Consider the following 22,103-nt stretch of genomic DNA (forward strand, 5'->3'; position numbering starts at 1 on the left):
GAGGACAGGATAAATTTGATTTAGTGTGATTGTGTAACATGAGTGGCGGTGAATTAATATCCGTCATACATCTCTCCTGATGATTCATTAAGTCATTGAGAAAAAGGTCGAGAAAGATGTAAAATGGGCTGCCAATTCGCCAGCACTCATTTCGCAATGTTCCATCAAATCAAAATGATCCTGATTGTAAAAACAGAAAATGCCGGTAATACTCAGTAGTTTTGGCAGCATCAGTGGAGAGAGTTAACATTTCAGGTCATGACCTTCCATCAGAACTCACCATAAATGAATATACTCCTTGTTCAAGATTGTATAAATGGGCTTTCTCTTGTTAATGTTAGCAAGGATGAGATTATCAAACCTTTGTCCTCATTGTCTTCATTTGTTAATGATTCTTCAATCCCAGTTTAAAGACTTTTTATTTGTAGGATATTGGTGGCTGGCTCATTATCCATTCACAAAGACCAAGAACCAAGAACAGTGCAGCACAGAAACAGGCCCTTCAGCCCACCAAGCCTGCGCCGATCACATTGTCCTATCTAGATCAACCACCTTTATCCCTCTATTCCCCGTCTATTCATGTGTCTATCCAGATAAGTCTTAAATGTCACTAATGTGTCTGCCTCAACCACCTCACTTGGCAGTGCATTCTAGACCCCCACCACCCTCTGTGTAAAAAGAAATTCCCCGCACATCTCCACTGAACCTTTCCCCTCTTATCTTGAACTTGTGCCCCCTTGTAATTGTCATTTCTGCCCTGGGAAAAAGCTTCCAGCTGTTCACCCTATCGATACCCCTCATAATTTTATAAACTTTTATCAGGTCACCCCTCAGCCTCCGTCTTTCCAGGGAGAATAATCCCAGTTTATTCAATCTCTCCTCATAGCTAATAACCCCCGCTACCAGACAACATCTTGATAAACCTCTTCTGTACTCCCTCCAAAGCCTCCATGTCCTTCTGATAGTGTGGCGACCAGAATTGGACACAATATTCCAAATGTGTCCAAATCAACGTTTCATGTAACATATATATAGCACATCAGAGGTTTGGATTGAAATCTGGAGCAGCCCCATTCTTGTCTTAAGGATTGTATGTGGATGAAGTAGGGCAGACTCAAACCTGATACCACTTAGCCGCGGTGCCAATTTGTGTACCGTTTGCCAGGGTTGCTGTACGAGCTGAAAGGTGTGAGAAATGGTGAATTTAGCAGTGGTAATTTTGGTTGGGTTCAGGCTCAGGGTTCAGGTAAAAAACTTTATTTTTACTTACTCTTCGAACCAGAGCAACAAAGCCGTAATTCTCAGAGGCCAATCCAGGGTGAGGGAATTCAATGTTAGATTGTGGGGAAAATCTGAATAACTGCCTGGATATTTAATGTTTGAAGCTGCCTCACACTACCTCTTACCCTTCTTATTTCCACTGACAGGGTAAAGATCTACAGGCTGGAGTGATTCAAGGCACAGTACTTTCAGGTGAGTACAGATTGATCAGCTCAGTCTTTATGTGCTGCTTTCCACCCCCATCACATCCACTCAGCCCTCTGTATCCACCTTCAGCTGAGAGTACGGGGCTGGCACAAACACTCCTCCAGTCCTATGACACAAGTATTGCTCAGTGACTTAGTCAGATGAGGAGGTGTGCTTATTAATTCCCACTGAATAAAGAGAATATCTAAGGCTGTTCACACTCATCTTAAAGGTATATTCTCCCACTGGTATTTTTTCCTGTATTCGGCACCCCTGGGTCACTTTTACTTGCCTGAAGTCTTCCTGAATGCCGCCTTTTACAGATGCATAAAACTAAAAACAAATTCAGTGACTCATACAAAGTACAATTGGAAAGGTAAAATTAAGCACACAGAAAATGTCTTTTTTCAGTGTACCAAAAATTTAATGAAGCAAGTATCTCTGAAACAATTTCTCTGAGTGCTGATACAAATGCTACAACTTGGTATTAACCATAAGCCTTATGCCAGTGATTTTCATGGGGACCTCCTTTTGAACTTCACTGATGCCCTTTAGGGAAGGAAATCTGCTGTCCTTACCCTGTATGGCCCACATGTGAAGCTAGATCCACAGCAATGTGGTTGACTCTCAACTGCCCTCTGAAATGGAGGGTCCTTAGGAACGGGCAATAAATACTGGCCCAACCAGCGTTGTCATGTCCCCTCAATGAATTTTAAAGAAACTTCCTAACAGTCTGGAATACATCCACAAATATCTTCCAGGCTCTGTGTTTGCACTATACTTGTGGTATTCAAAACTGTAAAGGATGAATCACACTCATAAAGTGATACACATTCACTGCAGGGTAACTAACCTGCCTCTTCCCGCACAGAAAGATGGTGGTACATATTTACAGCAAAATATCGCAATTAGTGCATTTGACCAATTAATTTGACTTAATTTTATTGAATGTCAATAAAACACTCTTCCAATTACTTTCGACATCATACCCGATGCGGATTTACAATGAAACACCCGGTGTTTAGGCAAAGGGCCTGGACCAACGCACACACAGGGGGCTGCGCCGGACCTGGTCATCAGCTCGACAAGGCCAGTGAGTCGACAGTTCACTCTGGCATCCAAATAGGTCAAATAGGCTTTATTTCAGCCTATCAGCAGCAAATGCAAAGCAAAATCAGACTCTGGATGAGTCTGAAAGAGCGGAAAAAGGTAATGGTTTTTTGCAGCAGGAGACTATGAGGCGAGGGAGAGGTGCGTTGGCTGGCCAAGACAGAGAAGCTGCTGCTCTGCACCGGCAGAGCGGACCCCCCCCCCCCTCCCCACAGGCCAACAACAGATGCATGATGCCCTGAAAACAAGCCATGAGGAGCCCTGCTGGTGGACAGATTTGCATTGGGCACCGGCAGCAGAGTGGACCCAGGCCCAGCAACAGTGAACGTCCAGAAAACAAGCCACGAGGAGCCAAGCAAGCTTGGACTGGTCACCGGCAGCAGAGCGGACCCGGGTCAGCAACAGGCCTGTGATAACACCGCAAGGTAAGGGAGAGGCGTGACAGTCACGATGAAGGCACAGTGTGGGTGAGGCAGGCCGCCTTGAAGACGCCGGGCGAGCGAGCTGAGTGAGAATGGGAAGAGTGTGACTGGTAGGGGTAGATGATGAGGGGAAGGAGGGTGGGAGCAAGAGTGTGTGACTGTGTTTGGTTGCTGACTTGCATGCAGGGAGAGTGTGTGATAGGGTTGCAGGGCCCACAGGAAGGGAGAGTTTGTGAATTTGTGATCAGAGAATGGGCAGGAGGAGAGTAGAATGACTGTTGTTTGAAATCCTAGATCAGAATTACAGCTTCATAGTTAAAAGATCAACCCCATTTTTGCAGAGCTAGGACCTAATAAACATGGGATTCACTGTGCAAATGCCTGTTCTTTCAGACTCTTTATTCACTGCCTAAAATCAAGATCAGTTTCTTCAGCAATATGAGGAGACATGATCAATCTGGCAGTCAAAAACACAGAAAACTCAAGGTGAGGCAAGGAGACAAAGTTAAGTAAAACAACAGTTTGTCATTTTACTCTCAAAAGCTCCGAGTATTGAACAGTGCGCATTCATCCTCATTTTCATAGAAATCATAGAAACCCTACAGTACAGAAAGAGACCATTCGGCCCATCGAGTCTGCACCGACTGCAATCCCACCCAGGCCCTACCCCCATATCCCACCCACTAATCCCTCTAACCTACGCATCTCAGGACACGAAGGGGCAATTTTAGCATGGCCAATCAACCTAACCCGCACATCTTTGAGCCATGATCCTGTTGAATGGAGCACCCGGAGGAAACCCACGCAGACACGAGGAGAATGTGCAAACTCCACACAGATTTTGTGGCTTCTGCCTTAGTGTGCTGTGGGGCAAGGGTGGGTGGGGAGGGATGTGAGGTTTGGGAGGTGGGAGCTCAGAAACGATGGTGAGCATGGGGTCCCGCTAACTGTAATTCCGCCTCTGCATCATACTGCGCTTAAATCAGAGTTGCACAGAAGCTTTTGGGAGCAGTAAGAATGAGAACATTCCGGTCTTACCGTGATCATACTTCCTGTTAGTAAAACTGAAAATAAGCATTGTACAGAGATGAACACCAATTACATTGAAATAGTTCATCGTGTTCTGGTTCATTAAATCAAAATATGAAAGAAACACAGAGAAGAACTCATGTTGTGTAATAACAGAAACAGATGGCAGGCGATTCGTTTGATTACTATTTCAGAGAAAATTAATGTATTTATTATAAAATAAAGTGGCAGACTATAGAAATTTATACCTCTTGAATACTGTGTGCAGTTTTGGTGTCCTTGTTTAAGGAAGGATGTAAATGCATTGGAAGCGGTTCAGAGGAGGTTTACTAGATTGAGTGGAATGAGTGGGGAGCAAAGGTTGGACATGGGCTTGTTTCCACTGGAGTCTAGAAGAGTGATAAGGTCCTGAATTGGTAGGGTCGACGTGGAAAGGATGTTTTCTCTTTTGGGTGAGCTCAGAACTAGAGGGCACTGTTTTAAACTTATTCTTGCCCTTTTCATTCAGAGATGAGGAGCTTATTTTTTCTCCCAAGAGTTGTGCGACTTTGAAACTCTCTGCCTCAGAAGATGACAGAGGCAGGGTCATTAAATATTCTTAAGGCGGAGGTAGATAGATTTTTGTTATGCAAGGGAATCAAAGATGATCAGGATAGATGAGAATGTAGAATTCCAAACACAAATCGATGAGCCATGATCCTATTGAATGGCGGAAGAGCCTCAAGGGACTGAATGGCCTACTTCTGCTCCTGTTTTATATGTTTGTATGTCATAGAGGAGTGGACAGAAAGGTAAAGTTAAGACTGCAATCAGATAGCCATGTTGTTATCATATGGGGCAGCAGGCTCATGAAGCCAAAGTGCCGATTACTGCTCCTAACTCACTTGTTCATATGTGTGTATGCCAGGATGGCACCAGGCATCACTAAAAATGAGTACCAACCTGGTGAAGCTGCAACACAGGACCACATTCGTGCCAAATAACAGCTATAGCTAGAGCTAAGTGATGCCAAAATCAACTTATCAGATCAAATCCTGCCACACTGCCTTGTAAAGTGTGGTGGACAATTAAAAAGAAGCGGCATCTCCATGACTATCCCACATCCTCAGTGACTATCCCGGATCCTCAGTGACTATCCCGCATCCTCAGTGACAATCCCACATCCTCAGTGACTATCCCGGATCCTCAGTGACTATCCCGCATCCTCAGTGACTATCCCGCATCCTCAGTGACTATCCTGCATCCTCAGTGACTATCCCACATCCTCAGTGACTATCCTGCATCCTCAGTGACTATCCCGCATCCTCAGTGACTATCCCGCATCCTCAGTGACTATCCTGCATCCTCAGTGACTATCCCGCATCCTCAGTGACTATGCCGCATCCTCAGTGATTATCCCGCATCCTCAGTGACTATCCTGCATCCTCAGTGACTATCCCGCATCCTCAGTGACTATCCTGCATCCTCAGTGACTATCCCGCATCCTCAGTGACTATGCCGCATCCTCAGTGATTATCCCGCATCCTCAGTGACTATCCTGCATCCTCAGTGACTATCCCGCATCCTCAGTGACTATCCCGCATCCTCAGTGACTATCCCGCATCCTCAGTGACTATCCCGCATCCTCAGTGACTATCCCGCATCCTCAGTGACTATCCCGCATCCTCAGTGATTATCCCGCATCCTCAGTGACTATCCCGCATCCTCAGTGACTATCCTGCATCCTCAGTGACTATCCTGCATCCTCAGTGACTATCCTGCATCCTCAGTGACTATCCCGCATCCTCAGTGACTATCCCGCATCCTCAGTGACTATCCCGCATCCTCAGTGACTATCCCACATCCTCAGTGACTATCCCGCATCCTCAGTGACTATCCCGCATCCTCAGTGACTATCCTGCATCCTCAGTGACTATCCCGCATCCTCAGTGACTATCCCGCATCCTCAGTGACTATCCCGCATCCTCAGTGACTATCCTGCATCCTCAGTGACTATCCTGCATCCTCAGTGACTATCCTGCATCCTCAGTGACTATCCCGCATCCTCAGTGACTATCCTGCATCCTCAATGATGCTGAACAGAGCACACAAGTACAAAACGCAGGCCTGAAATATTCTCAGCATCTTCACCCGTAAGTGCCTCATGATGATCTATCTTCAGCCAGTTGGATTAATTCAATGTGATATCAAGAAATGGCTGAGTGCACTGGATACAGAAAAGTCCATGGACCCACCTGTAAAGCGGAAAACCTGTTCTCCAGAACTAACCACACCTTTAAAGCCAAGCTTTCCAGCGCAGCTACAACACATGCATCTACTTTACAATTTGGAAAATTGCCCAGGTATGCCCCGTCCACATGAAAGCAAGTCAAATCCAATTGGGCCAATTATAACCCAACCCTGCAGCAGCCTTCTGTCTCAGAAAATGATGGTTTGTGCTCTGATGGTTAACTTGATGTTAAGTATAGCCTGGTGTGATTCAGGTGCCCCAATCTATCAAGGCCGTCTCAGCTGCATTTCCTGCAGGTGAAGACAGTGGCTGACAATTTGCTGGCCTCTTTTCTCTGGGTCCTGTATTTGGTCACTTAGTGATGCTTAGTTTGGATTTCACATGACCACTCTGCTCCAGACCTCTTTGCAGTTTCAGTCCAAAGTTGCACAAAAGTATTGACTTCCATGAAATAGGTGAGAGTTACTGCAGTTGACATTAGGGCAGCATTTGGAGCCCAGTAAAATTAAAGGTAGTGAGTGTAATGTCCGAGCTTTGTTAGCGGTTGTGGGTTTTAATAAAAAGAAAAGAGCGTGGTTTGCACGTGTGGATTCACAGTAACAGTTGAAGAACTGCACTGCGTAGTATACAAACAGAAACTAAAACAGCAGGGTGTGGCAACACCCTTATGACATCAGCATCAGATCATGTATTCGCTCTCAAAACAACCTGCAACCCTTTTAAATATCTATACATAAAAATATATATTTAAATGTCCCTGCCGCTTTATTTCTTGACAACAAGTTATTACACTGCTCAAACTTTAGCTGGTACGCATTTCTCACTTGTGGCATAATTACACGCTCACAGTCAATCTTCTTGTTGAAATGTGTCTTGTTTTTCCGTGAATTCTCCTCCTGCAACTTGAGATTGTTGTTGATGCTCCACTATCTCTGACGTTTAAGGAGATAATATCAAATCAAATGTACTTCTCCGCTTTCCGTTTAAGAGTATTATTGCAGGTGAACTTTGGGTCGTCATGATGTAATGTTTCTGTAAGATGCTAAAAAGCTTTTTGTACATTATGTGATAACAAAACTCTTTTGAAGCTTTTAAAGAATGTTTCAAGGACTGTACAAATTTTTCAACTAATCCATTGGTCGATGGATGATAAGGTGCGGATTTTATGTGCTGAATACCATTGACTTTGAGATAATCCTCAAACTCTTGCATTATCGCGAACAATTTGTTTTGGTTTACCAAATCTTGCTGAGTTTGTCAAGTTTTTCAATGGTTTGATCAGATAAAGCAGATCTCACGATAACAACTTCTGGCCACTGTCAGTGTGCACCAGTTATGACTAAGAACATGGAACCCTCAAATGGACCAGCAAAATCTGCATATAAGCATTGCCATGGCATTTTAGACCATTTCCAAGGACATAAAGGAGGCAACGGTGGTGTATTTCCTATTCCTTCACAGAGTTGAAACTATCACACTTTTTCTTCAATCTGAGCACCCAGATCTGGCCACCAAAAGTAACTAGGTGCTAAATCCTTTACCCAGACTCTCTCAGGATGTCATTTACTTGCAACAAAAACAGAAAATGCTGGAAAAACTCAGCAGATCTGACAGCATCTGCGGAGAGAGAATGGAGCCAACGTAAGTTCGTCCAGACTTGAAACGTTGGCCCTGTTCTCTCTCCACAGATGCTGTCAGACCTGCTGAGTTTTTCCAACATTTTCTCTTTTTGTTTCAGATTCCAGTATCCACAGTATTTTGCCTTTGTCCTTTACTTAGTTGTTCAAGAACCTCTTCCGCGCAGACGAGGAAGAATGATCACTCAGATTCCCCACAATAGACACCCACCTTGGACGGTTACCTCAAACTTTCTTGACACAAATGGTTTCAAATCAGGGTGTGGATGATGCTTTGCATCTATCATCCCCATCACAGGATCATTTCTGCTATGTCCCTGATTTGAGAAGCTGACACAGGCTATACTTATGAACAATCAAGAATATAAGCAAAACTAGTTGATGATATGTGCTCAGTGTAAAGATAAGCATGAGAATGCATCAGCATGGCACTCGGACTGATGATACTTTGTGTGGTAGGAGTATGCAGATAAGATCAGTGACCATCTTTGCAATCAGCTAGCAGCCAATGACAGTATGCCTTCATGGCCCGAATATCGTAGTTGAGGGTTGATGATCAGTCAATAACGTGAAATGGCGATCATATAAGTGATGATAAAACTTGCATACGCCAAAAATTACATTCAACGCTTCTTTTTCCAGCTGAGCATTGTTCGATTCAGCACCAGTCAGAGTACACAAAGCAAATGTTATTGAAGGCATAATGTGTGAAACTACTGCCCCTACTCCATAAAGTGAAGCATCGCAAGCATTCAGTCATGGTAGCTTCGGATTAAAATGAACCAATACTTCAGACTTCTGCAAAGCATCTTTGACATCTTTATGTGCTTTGTCACATTCTGTTGTCCAATCCCAAGACTGTTTCACACATAGTAGGTCATGCAAGACTTCAATAATGTAGCTAACTTAGGAACAAGTTTGCTATGATAATTTACTGATCTTAGAAAGGACCTCAATTGCATCACATTCGTCAGACACGGTGCTTCTAAATCTTTTTCAGTGCCTTACGTTGGCCTTTACTATCAATGATGTGACCCAAATACTGGACTGACGTGTGGAAAATATCACACTTTTTTCTTTCTTGATGCGGAGACCACATGCCTGAAGACGTTCCAATGCTGCTTCTAAATTATTCAAATGCTCTTGTTCACTGGACCCTGCACTTTGAATATTATCCCAGTAACATTGTACACCAGAGAGACCATTTAAAATCTGATCCATTGATCTGCCCCACCCCCCCAACCGTTCCCGGGCCAGCCCCGAACCACCGCTCTCGGACCGCCCTGATCTCCAGCCCCCCACCCCCGAAATCCTAACTCCCCCAGCAGGCTCACCCCCCCCCCCCCCCCCCCCCCCAGCCCGTCCAGATCGCTGGCCTCCCTCCTTCCCTCACCGATTCTGTCTGCAGAGTGGCAGCGGGGCCCCCCACACCCACCGATCACCCCATCAGGCCCTGCACCCCATAGGCCCTGCCTCCTTGGAACTGCCCGATGGACAATGCCAAGATGCCCCCAGGCATTGGCACTTTGCCCCTTGGCCAGTGCCGGGGCACAGGCTGGGCAGTGCCAGAGTGCCAATGCCCGGGGGCACCTCCCCTCCCCAGCTGCCCAACCCTCTGGGGAGCCTCGATTGTCCCTTTTTCTCTCCAGTGGGGTCGGGGCGATAGCTCCCCGACAGTGGGGAGCCACTGTAACCCTCACTGGGGTGAACTGGAGTGATGGGGGTCGGGGGGATGCTAACAGGCCCATAGATTTCAGTCCCAGGCCTGCTAATTTCATATAAATCATGTTGAATTTACCATTTAAATAATTTCCACGCCCCCCTGCCGATTTCCGGTGTGGAGCTGTCGCCGCCAGAAATCTGGCGCTGAGAGACACTAGCTGGGCGTGAACGCATGTGCGAACCCGCGAATCGGCCGATGCGAAAATCTCCTGGCCCTCTGCGCTAATCCTTTAGTGCAGCATGATGGGAGAATCGCAGCCTGTATTCTCCAATCCCATTGGAGATTGGACATTCAAAATTCCAGCGTCTTGGACAAAAGCACACCTCACACGCTTGAACATCCAACATCACCTTCTCCAATCAAATATTCAAACATCAGACTCGTAGAAACAAATTCCAATCCCCTTCCAGTTTCCAGTATCAGACACTGACTACTTGTCGTGCTAACCTACTATCTGTCACAGTCTCTGACTGTGCTATCCTTGGAACAGTAGTAAAATGGGAGGTTGTGCTTCTAAGACCTGGGACCTAGATGCTCAGATTAAGATTTTTTTGGAAGTTCTGCTTGCTCCTGAAAGGCTGTCTGATTTGAGCTGAAAGCATTGATCTTGGAGTTCCAAAAACTCTGCTGGAATGACACTGCTGTGATTGGATGCAATTCAATCTGCAACAATATCTTAACTTCTTGCAGTGAAGGACGAGGAAGGAAAGTTACATTTTCCTGAAGGGATTATTTTTCCCATGAGTGAATTTGCTTTTATTATGAGCAGAACATGAGACTTGGAGAATAACATGCCTACCTCACTTGCAACAAAAAACCTCCTTCATTATCCTGGAGTTAGTTAATCCCATCCCACTGTGATGCATGTTGTTGTACCAGAATACACTCTATCCTATACAATCTTTATTGCCCATCAGTATTACAGTGTTCAGATTGTAACTCCATCAGGAGACTGCGACTGATGACATTTGCAAACAACAAGAGTGACACAGCTTGCAAACCCACTTAAACATATGGAGTGGTGTTTATTTTTAAAAGTGACATTCACAAAAGCGGTTGCATTTTTAAACCAAGATAAAGGATTGCTGCTCTTAATAAACTTAGCTGTGATGAGTGCAACAGGATTTGCTTAACAGCTAATTTGGCTTTGTTTGACAAGGATGCCATCTGAAATCAGCAAACTCAGCACGGATCAGCAATTAAAGCTGGGACCTTCCTGATTCACCCAGTACCACGCTCAATGCCACACTCACCCACAAAGCAACAAGAAGGGCAAGATTTTCTTTCAATGATAACTCTGGGATGTGCAAATTACATCTGACCCATTTAGTGGAGGAAAGAGGACAGAAATATTCCATCAGTAAACTGTTGTTTCCTTTAGCCCTATGATTGAAGGATAAAGGAAGGAAGTTTTCATTCTTGATTCTATATCATCATTATTTATGTGTATATAATCTACGGAAAAATGTTAAATGCATGATAAAATGAGATAGCAACCTTGTCTAAAACGTTGATTCTGTCTTTTGAATGAGTTATTTGACATTTGATCTCAACACAATACAAGGAATGGGTATCTGTATCGAATGCAGCTGCCAGAGAAATGTACCATTGTGCCGCAATAAGTTCAATGAAATGCAACAACGTTCTTGAATTTCATTGAAATATGCTATCTGATTTGTTTGAATTACATTTGTGAGAGTTTATTGTCGGAGTTGCAGCACATTGTGCCCTTGCCAGTGTGAGCTCACTTTGGAGCTAGCTACGTTAATTTCATTCCCCAGCTCTTTTCCCATACTCTTTCATACTTTTCTTCTTTTAAGTGTATCTCTAATTCACTTTCAATTGCTGTGATTAACTCCACTTGAACTACCACTTGCGTTGCATATTGTAATAACCCTTGAATGAAAGGAACTCACCTCCCCTCTTCTGTTTCTCACATCAATTCAAAATTGATTGTCTTGTTATCCTCCTGAACTCCATCTGACAGGAACATTCAGTGTCACCGGTACACCAAATCTCTCCTGGGATGGTGGGACTGATGTATGAGGAGAGATTGAGTCAGTTGGGATTATCTTTGTCGGAGTTTTGAAGAATGAGGGGGGATTTCATAGAAATCTATAAAGTTCTCACAGGACTACACAGGGTAGATGCAGAAAGGATGTTCCTGATGGAGGGGGAATCCAGAACCAGGGTTCATTGTCTGAGGGTATGGGGAAACCATTTAGGACTGAGATGAGGAGAAATTTCTTCACCCAGAGAGTGGTGAGCCTGTAAAGCAGTTGAGGCCACAGTGGCACTGCTGCCTCACAGAGCCAGGGACCTGGGTTCAATTCCAGTTTTGGGTGACTGTCTTTGTCGAGTCTGCACATTCTCCCCGTGTCTGCATGGCTTTCCTCCGGGTGCTCCGGTTTCCTCCCACAATCCAAAGATGTGTGGAGTAGATTGATTGGCCATGCTAGATTGCAGGATAAATATGTGGGATGACGGGAATAGGGCCTGGGTGGGATTCTTTTGGTGCAAGTGCGCTGGGCCAAATAGCCTCCTTCTGCACTGTCAGGATTCTATTATTCAATGATGCTGAAACATTGTAATTTTTCAAGGTGTTAGATAGTGCTCTTGGGGCTAAAGGGACCAAGGTTACTGAGTTGGATGATCAGCCATGATCATAATGAACGGTGGGCGGAACAGGCTAAAGGGCTGAATTGCCTACTCCTGCACCTATTTTTATGTCAACAACTTGCATTTATATAGTTCTGTTAATACAGTCAAAGGAACCTCCTACTCTTTCTATCATGTCCTTGTTTGTCAATATATTGATGTCAAAATCTTTGTTCTTGTTTTCCAATTCCTCCACACTTTGCCTACTTTTTGCAGCCCCCCTCCAGTGCTTCATTCTTGTTCACATTGTCTGACTTTCTACCTTGGGTCTGCCGCGTGCTTCCTTTTCCTGCCAAGCTCCCATTTTTGACAGAAGTGTAAAGCCCTATTTCCCTGACAGTCTCGATGTTTCAGCACCCCTTCACCTGACTTTCCTACTTTCAGAGGCACCTCAAAACCTACCTCTTCATGTGTGCTTTCAGTTATCTCCTGGGTGGAGCAACAGGGAAGCACAAGTTAACATCGACTCTTCGTTTATCTTGTTTCTGAACTTGATGTTCCTATTTTTTTTAAAGCGGCAAAGAAGGATTCCCTTTGCCTGTCTTGTGGCATTTTCTATCTATAATCCTGCTTGTAAAGGTCTGTGCATCTGTGTTCCTCAGCCTTTCTCCTCTTCCTCTTCTGGAGAATTCTACCCTTTGGGCTATATTTCCAATTCTTTTAGCTCTGACAAGCTGCTTCAGCTTTACTCAGGTAGAATTACCTTTACCAAATATCGACCATTTTTCAAACCTGTCTGCAACCTCAAGGAGTTCTTCCCATAGTTCACTGTGCCATCCAATGTGGTAGGGTTTGCAAACAACCCTCTGTGCCCATATCCAAATTTTTATATACCTGAGGGGTCCAACCACGAATCCCAGGGAACACTGCCAGTTACAACAATCCAATCCAAGCAAAATCCATTGACTCTTACACAAAAACAGAAAATGCAGGAAAATCTCAGCAGGTCTGACAGCCTCTGTGGAGAGAATAGAAACGACATTTTCTCTATTTACTCTGCTTGTTATCTTTCCACAATTCCTTTATCCACAGCATCACTTTATCGTGAACACTAGCTTATGCATGTCAGGAATATTAGTTCCATGCTAAACTGCCTAACATGCTAAACAAAAGGCAAATTATTCAATAAAATGAGTATTTTCAAAATAAAGAGAGAAGAGATTCATTTAAAAACAGAGTCCATATGTGTGCAAACGTATGCTTCATAAACTTGCTAAAAACTATGATTATCTTCTCCTCTTCCTTGTCCAAAACAGCCAAAAACTAAAGAAGGCAATGTAAAACTTATATCACCAAAACAGTTACTTTATTCAGAAAAATAGTTGGAACACTGGCTTGAATTTTCCATTGCCGTTTGTGTCAGGCAGGTTCAGAGACGGAAGTGGAAAATATTGTGAGAAAGTTGCGTTTCCTGACGATGTAAAAACAGAAGCGATTGTCCCCAGTCAGTGGTGGGCTGCGTTTCCCAACGTTCAATGTCAGAAACTTCCTGATAATAAATTAACATACAATTGTCGGGCCCACACGCCGGAATGCTATTTCCACTTCAAATATCTATCCATGGTGGTGTGATGTCAGATTGGCGGGAAGCACGACTGGTAGTACTCCCAGGGAAGTTCAGAGGTGAGTACAGCGCTCGGGAAGAGGGTAGTGCCAGGAGGTGCCAGGTTAATGCCAGGGAGGCACCTGGATGAAGATTGTTTCGTGGTTTGCTAACTGTACGCGAGAGTGATCTTTAACAGTGACCCAGATCATCGAGTCATTGATTTGATAGCGGGGCGGGCAAACCACAGGCCACCCACCAGCAATACATCTTGGAACCCATGACTGCAATATTTTTTCTCTAAGTCCCAGTCTCAGTGCTGCTTTTCCTACCTGACATCGGCCTTAGTTGATATCAGAGAAAATCTCGCCCAGTGTATTGAAAGATGCAGGCCCATCACACTCATCACTAATTTGACAGGTCCAAAACCTGCCAGACCTATGGCTGCTAAAGAAAAGTACCCCAGATTGAGCAGCAGACCAGCAGCCACACCAATAGAGCACAGGCCATCGCGCTGCTAAATTGGTATGCTTTGCATTTGTTTTATGCTCACAAAAGAGGCAAAATTCACACCAGCCTCTCCTCACTTGTGTTCTTCTTGCTTTCCATTTTGAGTCTGCCACTTTATGTTTTGTTTGTCCAGCTGTGAGCTCAACCTCTACACAGCTGTGAACTAATTTTCCTCCTAACCGTCGTTGTAAACAAAGTTTCTGAGATTAAGCTGAACCTTGGCGCTAAAGTCTGAAATCTCTGGGTCATGGCTTTTTAAGTATTCCATTGACACCATTTTGCAAATGTCCAGGCTCTGGAAAACGAGCTAGGCGAACTTAGAACCAGACTCACTTTCCAAAAAGAACTGAGGGACTGCTGTGTACTCTGTTTCACGGAGACGTGGCTCACTCCTGCTTCACCGGACAATACCCTACAAGCAGAGGGCTTCTCAATCCATCGAATGGACCGTACAGCGGCCTCAGGCAAGGCTAGGGAAGGTGGGATCTGCTTTCTAATCCACACCTCATGGTGCCTAGACATAGCAACACTGGCAACTTTCTGCTCCCCAGACCTAGAATACCTGATGCTAAAATGCTGCCTCTGCTACCTTCCGCGGGAGTTCACCTCCATTATCCTGATGGCAGTTCACATCCCATCCCACATGAACGTGAAGATCGCGCTGGACGAAATATACACCACTACGAATAGCCTTGAGACGAAACATCCTGAGGCCTTATTCATCGTGGCCGGGGACTTCAATCAGGCCAAGCTCAAGAGCGTACTACCAAGTTACCACCAACACGGCTCCTGCTCCACCAGAAGCCCAAACACCCAAGACCACTGCTGCACAAATATCAAACATGTCTACCGCTCTATCGCCCACCCACACTTTGGCAAATCAGACCACAAGGCTGTGCTCCTGCTCCCAGCTTACAAGCAAAAACTGAAGCGGGAGAATCCAGCAAAGAGAGCCGTGCAATATTGGTCTGAGAAATCAGATCTCCTATGGGGCTGCTGAGAGTCAGTGGACTGGTCAGTATTTAAAAACTCTGTGACCAGCCTGAACGAGTACGCCACTACAGTAACTGACTTCATTAGCAAATGTGTAGAAGACTGTGTGCCAAAGAAGCAAATCCGTGTGTTCCCCAACCGGAAACTATGGATGACCAGGGATATCCACTGCTTGCTGAAGTCCAGGTCTGAGGCGTTCAAGTCAGGCGACACTGACCTGTACAAGAAAGCCAGATACAATCTAAGGAGATCCATCAAAGATGCCAAAAGACAATACCGGACCAAGCTAGAGTGCCAGGCTAGCCACACCGACCCCCGCTAACTATGGCAAGGTCTGCAAGACATAACAGGCTACAAGATGAAGGCATGTAAAATCGCCGGCTCCAACGCACCCCTCCCTGATGAGCTCAATGCATTCTATGCCCATTTTGAGAAAGAGGTCAGCGAGAGCATGCCCTCCACCCTGGAAACCCTGGATGAACCTGTATCTGGGGTCTCCATTGCAGATGTCAGAGCAGCTTTCTTGAAGGTCAGCCAACGGAAAGCAACTGGCCCGGATGGGGTACCCGGACGTGCACTCAGATCCTGCGCGGATCAGCTGGCGGAGGTATTCACAGACATCTTCAACCTCTCTTTACAACAATCTGAGGTCCCTATCTGCTTCAAGAAGACAACCATCATCCCGGTACCTAAGAAAAACCAAGCAGCGTGCCTTAATGAGTCTTGGCCGGTGGCTCTGACATCTATCATTATGAAGTGCTTCGAAAGATTAGTCAAGGCACAAATCAGTTCCAGCCTCCCGGACTACCTGGATCCACTACAGTTTGCCTACCGCCGCAACAGGTCCACAGCAGACGCCATTTCCCTGGCCCTGCACTCAACCCTGGAACACCTAGATAACAAGGACACCTATGTCAGACTCCTATTTATAGACTACAGCTCAGCCTTCAACACTATTATTCCCACGAAACTCATCTCCAAACTCCGTGGCCTGGGCCTCGGCACCTCCCTTTGCAACTGGATCCTGAACTTCCTAACTCACAGACCACAATCAGTAAGGATAGGCAACAACACTTCCTCCACGATCATCCTCAACATCGGTGCCCCACAAGGCTGTGTTCTCAGCCCCCTACTATACTCCTTATACACCTATGACTGTGCGGCCAAATTCGATTTTCAAGTTTGCTGACGTCACCACCATAGTGGGTCGGATCTCAAACAATGAGGAGACAGAGTACAGGAATGAGATAGAGAATCTGGTGAACTGGTGCGGCAACAATAATCTCTCCCTCAATGTTAGCAAAATGAAGGAGATTGTCATCGACTTCAGGGAGCGTAAAGGAGAACATGCCCCTGTCTATATCAATGGAGATGAAGTAGAAAGGGTCGAGAGCTTCAAGTTTTTAGGTGTCCAGATCACCAACAACCTGTCCTGTTCCCCCCACCATGCCAACACTAGTTAAGAAAACCCACCAAAGCCTCTACTTTCTCAGAAGACTAAGGACATTTGGCATGTCAGCTACGACTCTCACCAACTTTTACAGATGCGCTATAGAAAGCATTCTTTCTGGTTGTATCACAGCTTGGTATGGCTCCTGCTTTGCCCAAGACCACAAGAAACTACAAAAACTCATGAATGTAGCCCAATGCATCACGCAAACCAGCCTCTGACTCTACACTCTACACTTCCTGCAAAGCAGCCAGCCTAATTAAGGACCCCACACACCCCGGACATTCTCTCTTCCACCTTCTTCCTTCGGGGAAAAGATACAAAAATCTGAGGTCACACACCAACCGACTCAAGAACAGCTTCTTCCTTGCTGCCATCAGACTTTTGAATGGACTTACCTTGCATTAAGTTGATCTTTCTCTACGCCCTAGCTATGACTATAGCACTACATTCTGCACCCTCTCGTTTCCTTCTCTATGAACGGTATGCTTTGTATAGCGCGCAAGAAACAATACTTTTCACTGTGTGTTAATACATGTGACAATAAATCAAATCAAATTTTCAGCATTGTGCCGCTGATCAATAAATTACACTTGTTTTATTGACAATGGGATTTTGACAGCTGAAGTAGTGACAGTAATGGGTTAAAACCAGCGTGTGTTTCACTCAGAAGAACACCCCTGATTAACTACTTTGCAACATTAAGCCCCTGTGAAAAAAGTCGCTCAGTCCTGTCAGTTACTGTCAAGCCAGCTTGTGCAGTGCCTGTATCCTGCTTGAAAGACGGTCGCTGGCACTTGCTCCTGGCTGGTTTCGGAAATGAATGGAAATATAAAACTTGAGCCCAGGAATTTTTCACAGTAACTTCATTGCAGTAAGCCGACTTGTGACAGTAATAAAAATAAACTTACAACAAACTTTACAAAAGTCAAATAGGAATAGACAAGAACAGGAAACAAAAAGTGACAGATGTGAATGTGCAGCTGCTCATAAAAAAGGACTTTGAAAATGAGAAGAGTAAAATATAATTTGGTGGAATTCTCGAATAAAATTACAGAATATGTGGCATTTAAAGACAGTGTTTGCCTCCAAGTTTATTAATCTCATGAGCTGAGACTTAGACCTGACTTAAATTAAAATTTGTTTGACTACCCTCATCATCCAAAACTTGCTTGCTCTATCATATGAACCCCCATGTATACACCTGGGGAGGAAATTTCGCTTTTTTTTGCGGAGTGTGGCAGCAGGCGAGAAAGACAACACTGACCCCAAGGGTCTCTTTCCTTGCCGTATTGTTAGGACTTAGTAAAAAGAAAGGTGATGGGGTGGAACCCACAATGTCACGTTGGTGAGGCGGGGTCAGCAACTTCGTTTTAAAAAAGGGCACCCAGGACACCTGGCAGTGCTGGGGGCAGTACCAGGAACAATGCCAAGGGGCTGTGCCTGGGCATGACCCTCTCCTCCCTGGGGGATTTACCACTACCTGTGCAGCTCCGGTGGGTTCTGTTCACCAGGTGCATGTCATGGGGGACCCGTTGTGACGGCAGACCATCGTGAATGGACAATCTAACGAGCGGGGACTATCAAGCATAAAAGCCTGATGATTGATTTGATTTATTATTATCACATGTGTTAGTATACAGTAGAAAATATTGTTTCTTGCACGTTATACAGGCAAAGCATACCGTTCATAGAGAAGGAAAGGAGAGAGTGCAGAATGTAGCATGACAGTTAGCGCTGGGGTGCAGAGAAAGATCATCTTAGTGCGAGGGAGGCCCATTCAAAAGTCTGATGGCAGCAGGGAAGAAGCTGTTGAGTCGGTTGGTACGTGATCTCAGACTTTTGTATCTTTTTCCTGATGGAAGAAGGTGAAAGAGAGAATGTCGGGTGCGTGGGGTCCTTGATAATGCTGGCTGCTTTGCCGAGGCAGCGGGTAGCATCGACAGTGGATGGGAGGCTGGTTTGAGTGATGGACTAGGCTTTGTTCATGACCCTTTGTAGTTTATTGCGGTCTTGGGCAGAGCAGGAGCCATACCAAACTGTGATACAACCAGAAAGAATGCTTTCTATGGTGCATCTATAGATGTTGGTGAGAGTTGTAGCGGACATGCCAAATTTCCTTAGTCTTCTAAGAGGTGTTGGTGGGCTTTCTTAACCAAAGTGTTGGCATGGGGGACCAGAACAGGTTGTTGGTGATCTGGACACCTAAAAACTTGAAGCTCTCGACCATTTCTGCTTCATCCCCATTGATGTAGACAGGGGCATGTCCTCCACTACACTTCCTGAAGTTGTTGGCCATCTCCTTCGTTTTGTTGACATTGAGGGAGAGATTATTGTCATCTCACCAGTTCACCAGATTCTCTATCTCTTTCCTGTACTCTATCTCGTCATTGTTTGAGATCCGACCCACTACGCTGGTGTCGTCAGCAAACTTGAAAATCAATTTGGAGGGGAATATGGCCACACAGTCATAGGTGTATAAGGAGTATCGTCGGGGGCTGAGAACACAGCCTTGTGGGGCACCGGTGTTGAGGATGATCGTGGAGGACGTGTTGTTGCCTATCCTTACTGATTGCGGTCTGTGGGTTAGGAAGTCTAGGATCCAGTTGCAGAAGGAGGAGCCGAGCCCCTGGCCACAAAGTTTGGACTTGAGTCTCGTAGGAATAATGGTATTGAAGGCTGAGCTGTAATTATATTTAAACGTATTCAAATGGGGATCCGATGTTCAACATGAGGATTCCTGTTACATCATTTGCAAGTGACAGGGACAATCAGAATGGGAAATCACATTTTGGGACTCCCATGGGATTTAGCACACCAGCCGCTGATTCCACTCTCTGAAAATAGGAGCACAAAATTGCCCCCCCCCCCCTCCGGTATTCTTGTGAGAAAAACGTGGCTGAATTAGTTAATCAGAATGAAGAAACAAGAACAGTATCACACTGAATGCCCTTGACCTGGGATATCGAGCGCAGCTGTGGGCCATTTGCTGCTGCTGGCAGCCAGACAGGTACAACAAGATTGTGGAAACTTAGGTAAGGTGTAACAACCTGAATGCTGGATATCAGGTGGAGAGGTTAAGACGCAGCGAAGGGAACCAAATCATTTCCTAATGCACTGATCTGAGTAACTGGGAACTGCTTACCAGCCAAAGGTCAAAAAGGGTGGCACAGTGGTTAGCACTGCTGCCTCACAGTGCCAGGGACCTAGGTTCGATTCCCGGCTTGGGTCACTATCTGTGCAGAGTTTGCACATTCTCCCCGTGTTTGCGTGAGTTTCCTCCGGCTGCTCTGGTTTCCTCCCACAGTCCAAAGATGTGCGGGTTAGGTGAACTGGCCATGCTAAATTCTCCCTCAGTGTACCCGAACAGGTGCCAGAGTGTAGCAACTCGAGGATTTTCACAGTACCTTCATTGCAGTGTTAATGTAAGCCTATTTGTGACGAATAAATAAACTTTTAACTAACTTTTTCACCTGTACAAATAGACTTGGTGCGAGATGTGTTAGGTCAGTAATTTTGTTCTGAACATGAATTCTCCTGACTCTTTTATGCTATTCTTTGGTAAAATCCTAACCTGTATGACAGCTTTACTTTTTCTAGAATAATTGCATTCAGGAGATTGGGCAACATATAAAGATGATGTAAGTGAAATATAATGCTGGAACTGTATAAATCTCTAGTGAGGCCACAGCTGGAGTTTTGTGTACAGTTCTGGTCGCCACATTACAGAAAGGGCATAATTGCTTTGGAGAGAGTACAGAAGAGATTCACAAGCATATTACCAGAGCTTGAAAATTGCAGATATGAGGAAAGATTGGACAGGCTAATGTTATTTACTTTGGAACGGAGTTGACTGAGGGGTGTTGCTGTAACCTGCAAGGCTCCGGCCCAGGTGTTGGAAAGTGGGATTAAAATGAACAGCGAGTTTCTTATTTCTCTCTTCCTCGGTTGGCAAAGACACAATGGGCTCAATGACTTCATTCTGTGCTGTAACTTTTCTATGGTTCTGTGACTTTTGTGAGTTCATGGACATTGCAGGAAAGCTACCATCACCAAGGTGAGTTAGAATAAAAGGACAAGTCATCTGAAGAAAGAACTATTGAATTTTGTTCTGCAGTAATAGGCTGACATATTCAACTCCTCCAGTAAATGTTATTTTGTGAAAAATTGCATTATGTTCACAATGTGTTGTGCATATTGAGCATTTTCCCCAACCTTCAACTGAGTCAAAAACAGAAAATGCTGGAAAATCGCAGGAGGTCTGACAGCATCTGTGGGGAGAGAATAGAGCCAATGTTTCGAGTCTAGATAACCCTTCGTCAGAGCTGAAAGCAAAGAGAATCAGCAGAGATTTATACGATGAGGGTGGGGCAGGGGATGGAATGGGACAAAGGGAATGGAAATGAGGATACAGCAGGCTGAGAAGGTGCTAAAAAGTGTCCAAAAAGGACCTTCTCAGCCTCCTGTATCCTCATTGAGCCTCTTGAGCTCTTCCTAGAATTATTTGAGTTGAATATAAAGCTTCCTTGGTGTTTAAACTCAACCATGTGTTTTTCTCTTGTCATCTTCATTCTTCCACCTTTTCACCCGTCCATTTACTACTGTACCATATCATTCATGGTCATTGTCATGGTCACATTTAAAGCTTGCTTGCTGGTGTCTTGATTTAATGTAATCAGGGTGATTCAACTCTTTCCTCTGTTAGGTTGAGTGGTGTTTTCTACAAATAAACCTGTTGGACTTTAACCTGGTGTTGTGAGACTTGACAAAGTCCCACATGGCAGGTTGGTTGAGAAGGTTAAGGCTCATGGGATACAAGGAGAAGTGGCTCGATGGGTGGAGAACTGGCTTGGCCATAGGAGACAGAGGGTAGTGGTCGAAGGGTCTTTTTCCGGCTGGAGGTCTGTGACCAGTGGTGTTCCGCAGGGCTCTGTACTGGGACCTCTGCTATTTGTGATATATATAAATGATTTGGAAGAAGGTGTAACTGGTGTAATCAGCAAGTTTGCGGATGACACGAAGATGGCTGGAATTGCGGATAGCGAAGAGCATTGTCGGGCAATACAGCAGGATATAGATAGGCTGGAAAATTGGGCGGAGAGGTGGCAGATGGAATTTAATCCGGATAAATGCGAAGTGATGCATTTTGGAAGAAATAATGTAGGGAGGAGTTATACAATAAATGGCAGAGTCATCAGGAGTATAGAAACACAGAGGGACCTAGGTGTGCAAGTCCACAAATCCTTGAAGGTGGCAACACAGGTGGAGAAGGTGGTGAAGAAGGCATATGGTATGCTTGCCTTTATAGGACGGGGTATAGAGTACAAAAGC

The 22,103-nt window shown here is 45.0% G+C and overlaps 1 protein-coding gene across 11 annotated transcripts in view; it reads left to right on the forward strand.

The window, feature by feature from the left end:
* pebp4 (phosphatidylethanolamine binding protein 4) overlaps window positions 1-22,103 on the forward strand; it is a 420,175-nt gene that overhangs the window by 288,507 nt on the left and 109,565 nt on the right. For all 11 annotated transcript variants that reach the window (XM_078239622.1, XM_078239640.1, XM_078239641.1 and 8 more), the window contains one exon: window positions 1,428-1,473. In XM_078239622.1, coding sequence (XP_078095748.1) covers window positions 1,428-1,473 — 46 coding nt within the window. The remainder of the gene's footprint in view (window positions 1-1,427; window positions 1,474-22,103) is intronic.

This window comes from Mustelus asterias, chromosome 22 (genome assembly GCF_964213995.1).
Source record: "Mustelus asterias chromosome 22, sMusAst1.hap1.1, whole genome shotgun sequence".
Lineage (NCBI taxonomy): Eukaryota > Metazoa > Chordata > Chondrichthyes > Carcharhiniformes > Triakidae > Mustelus > Mustelus asterias.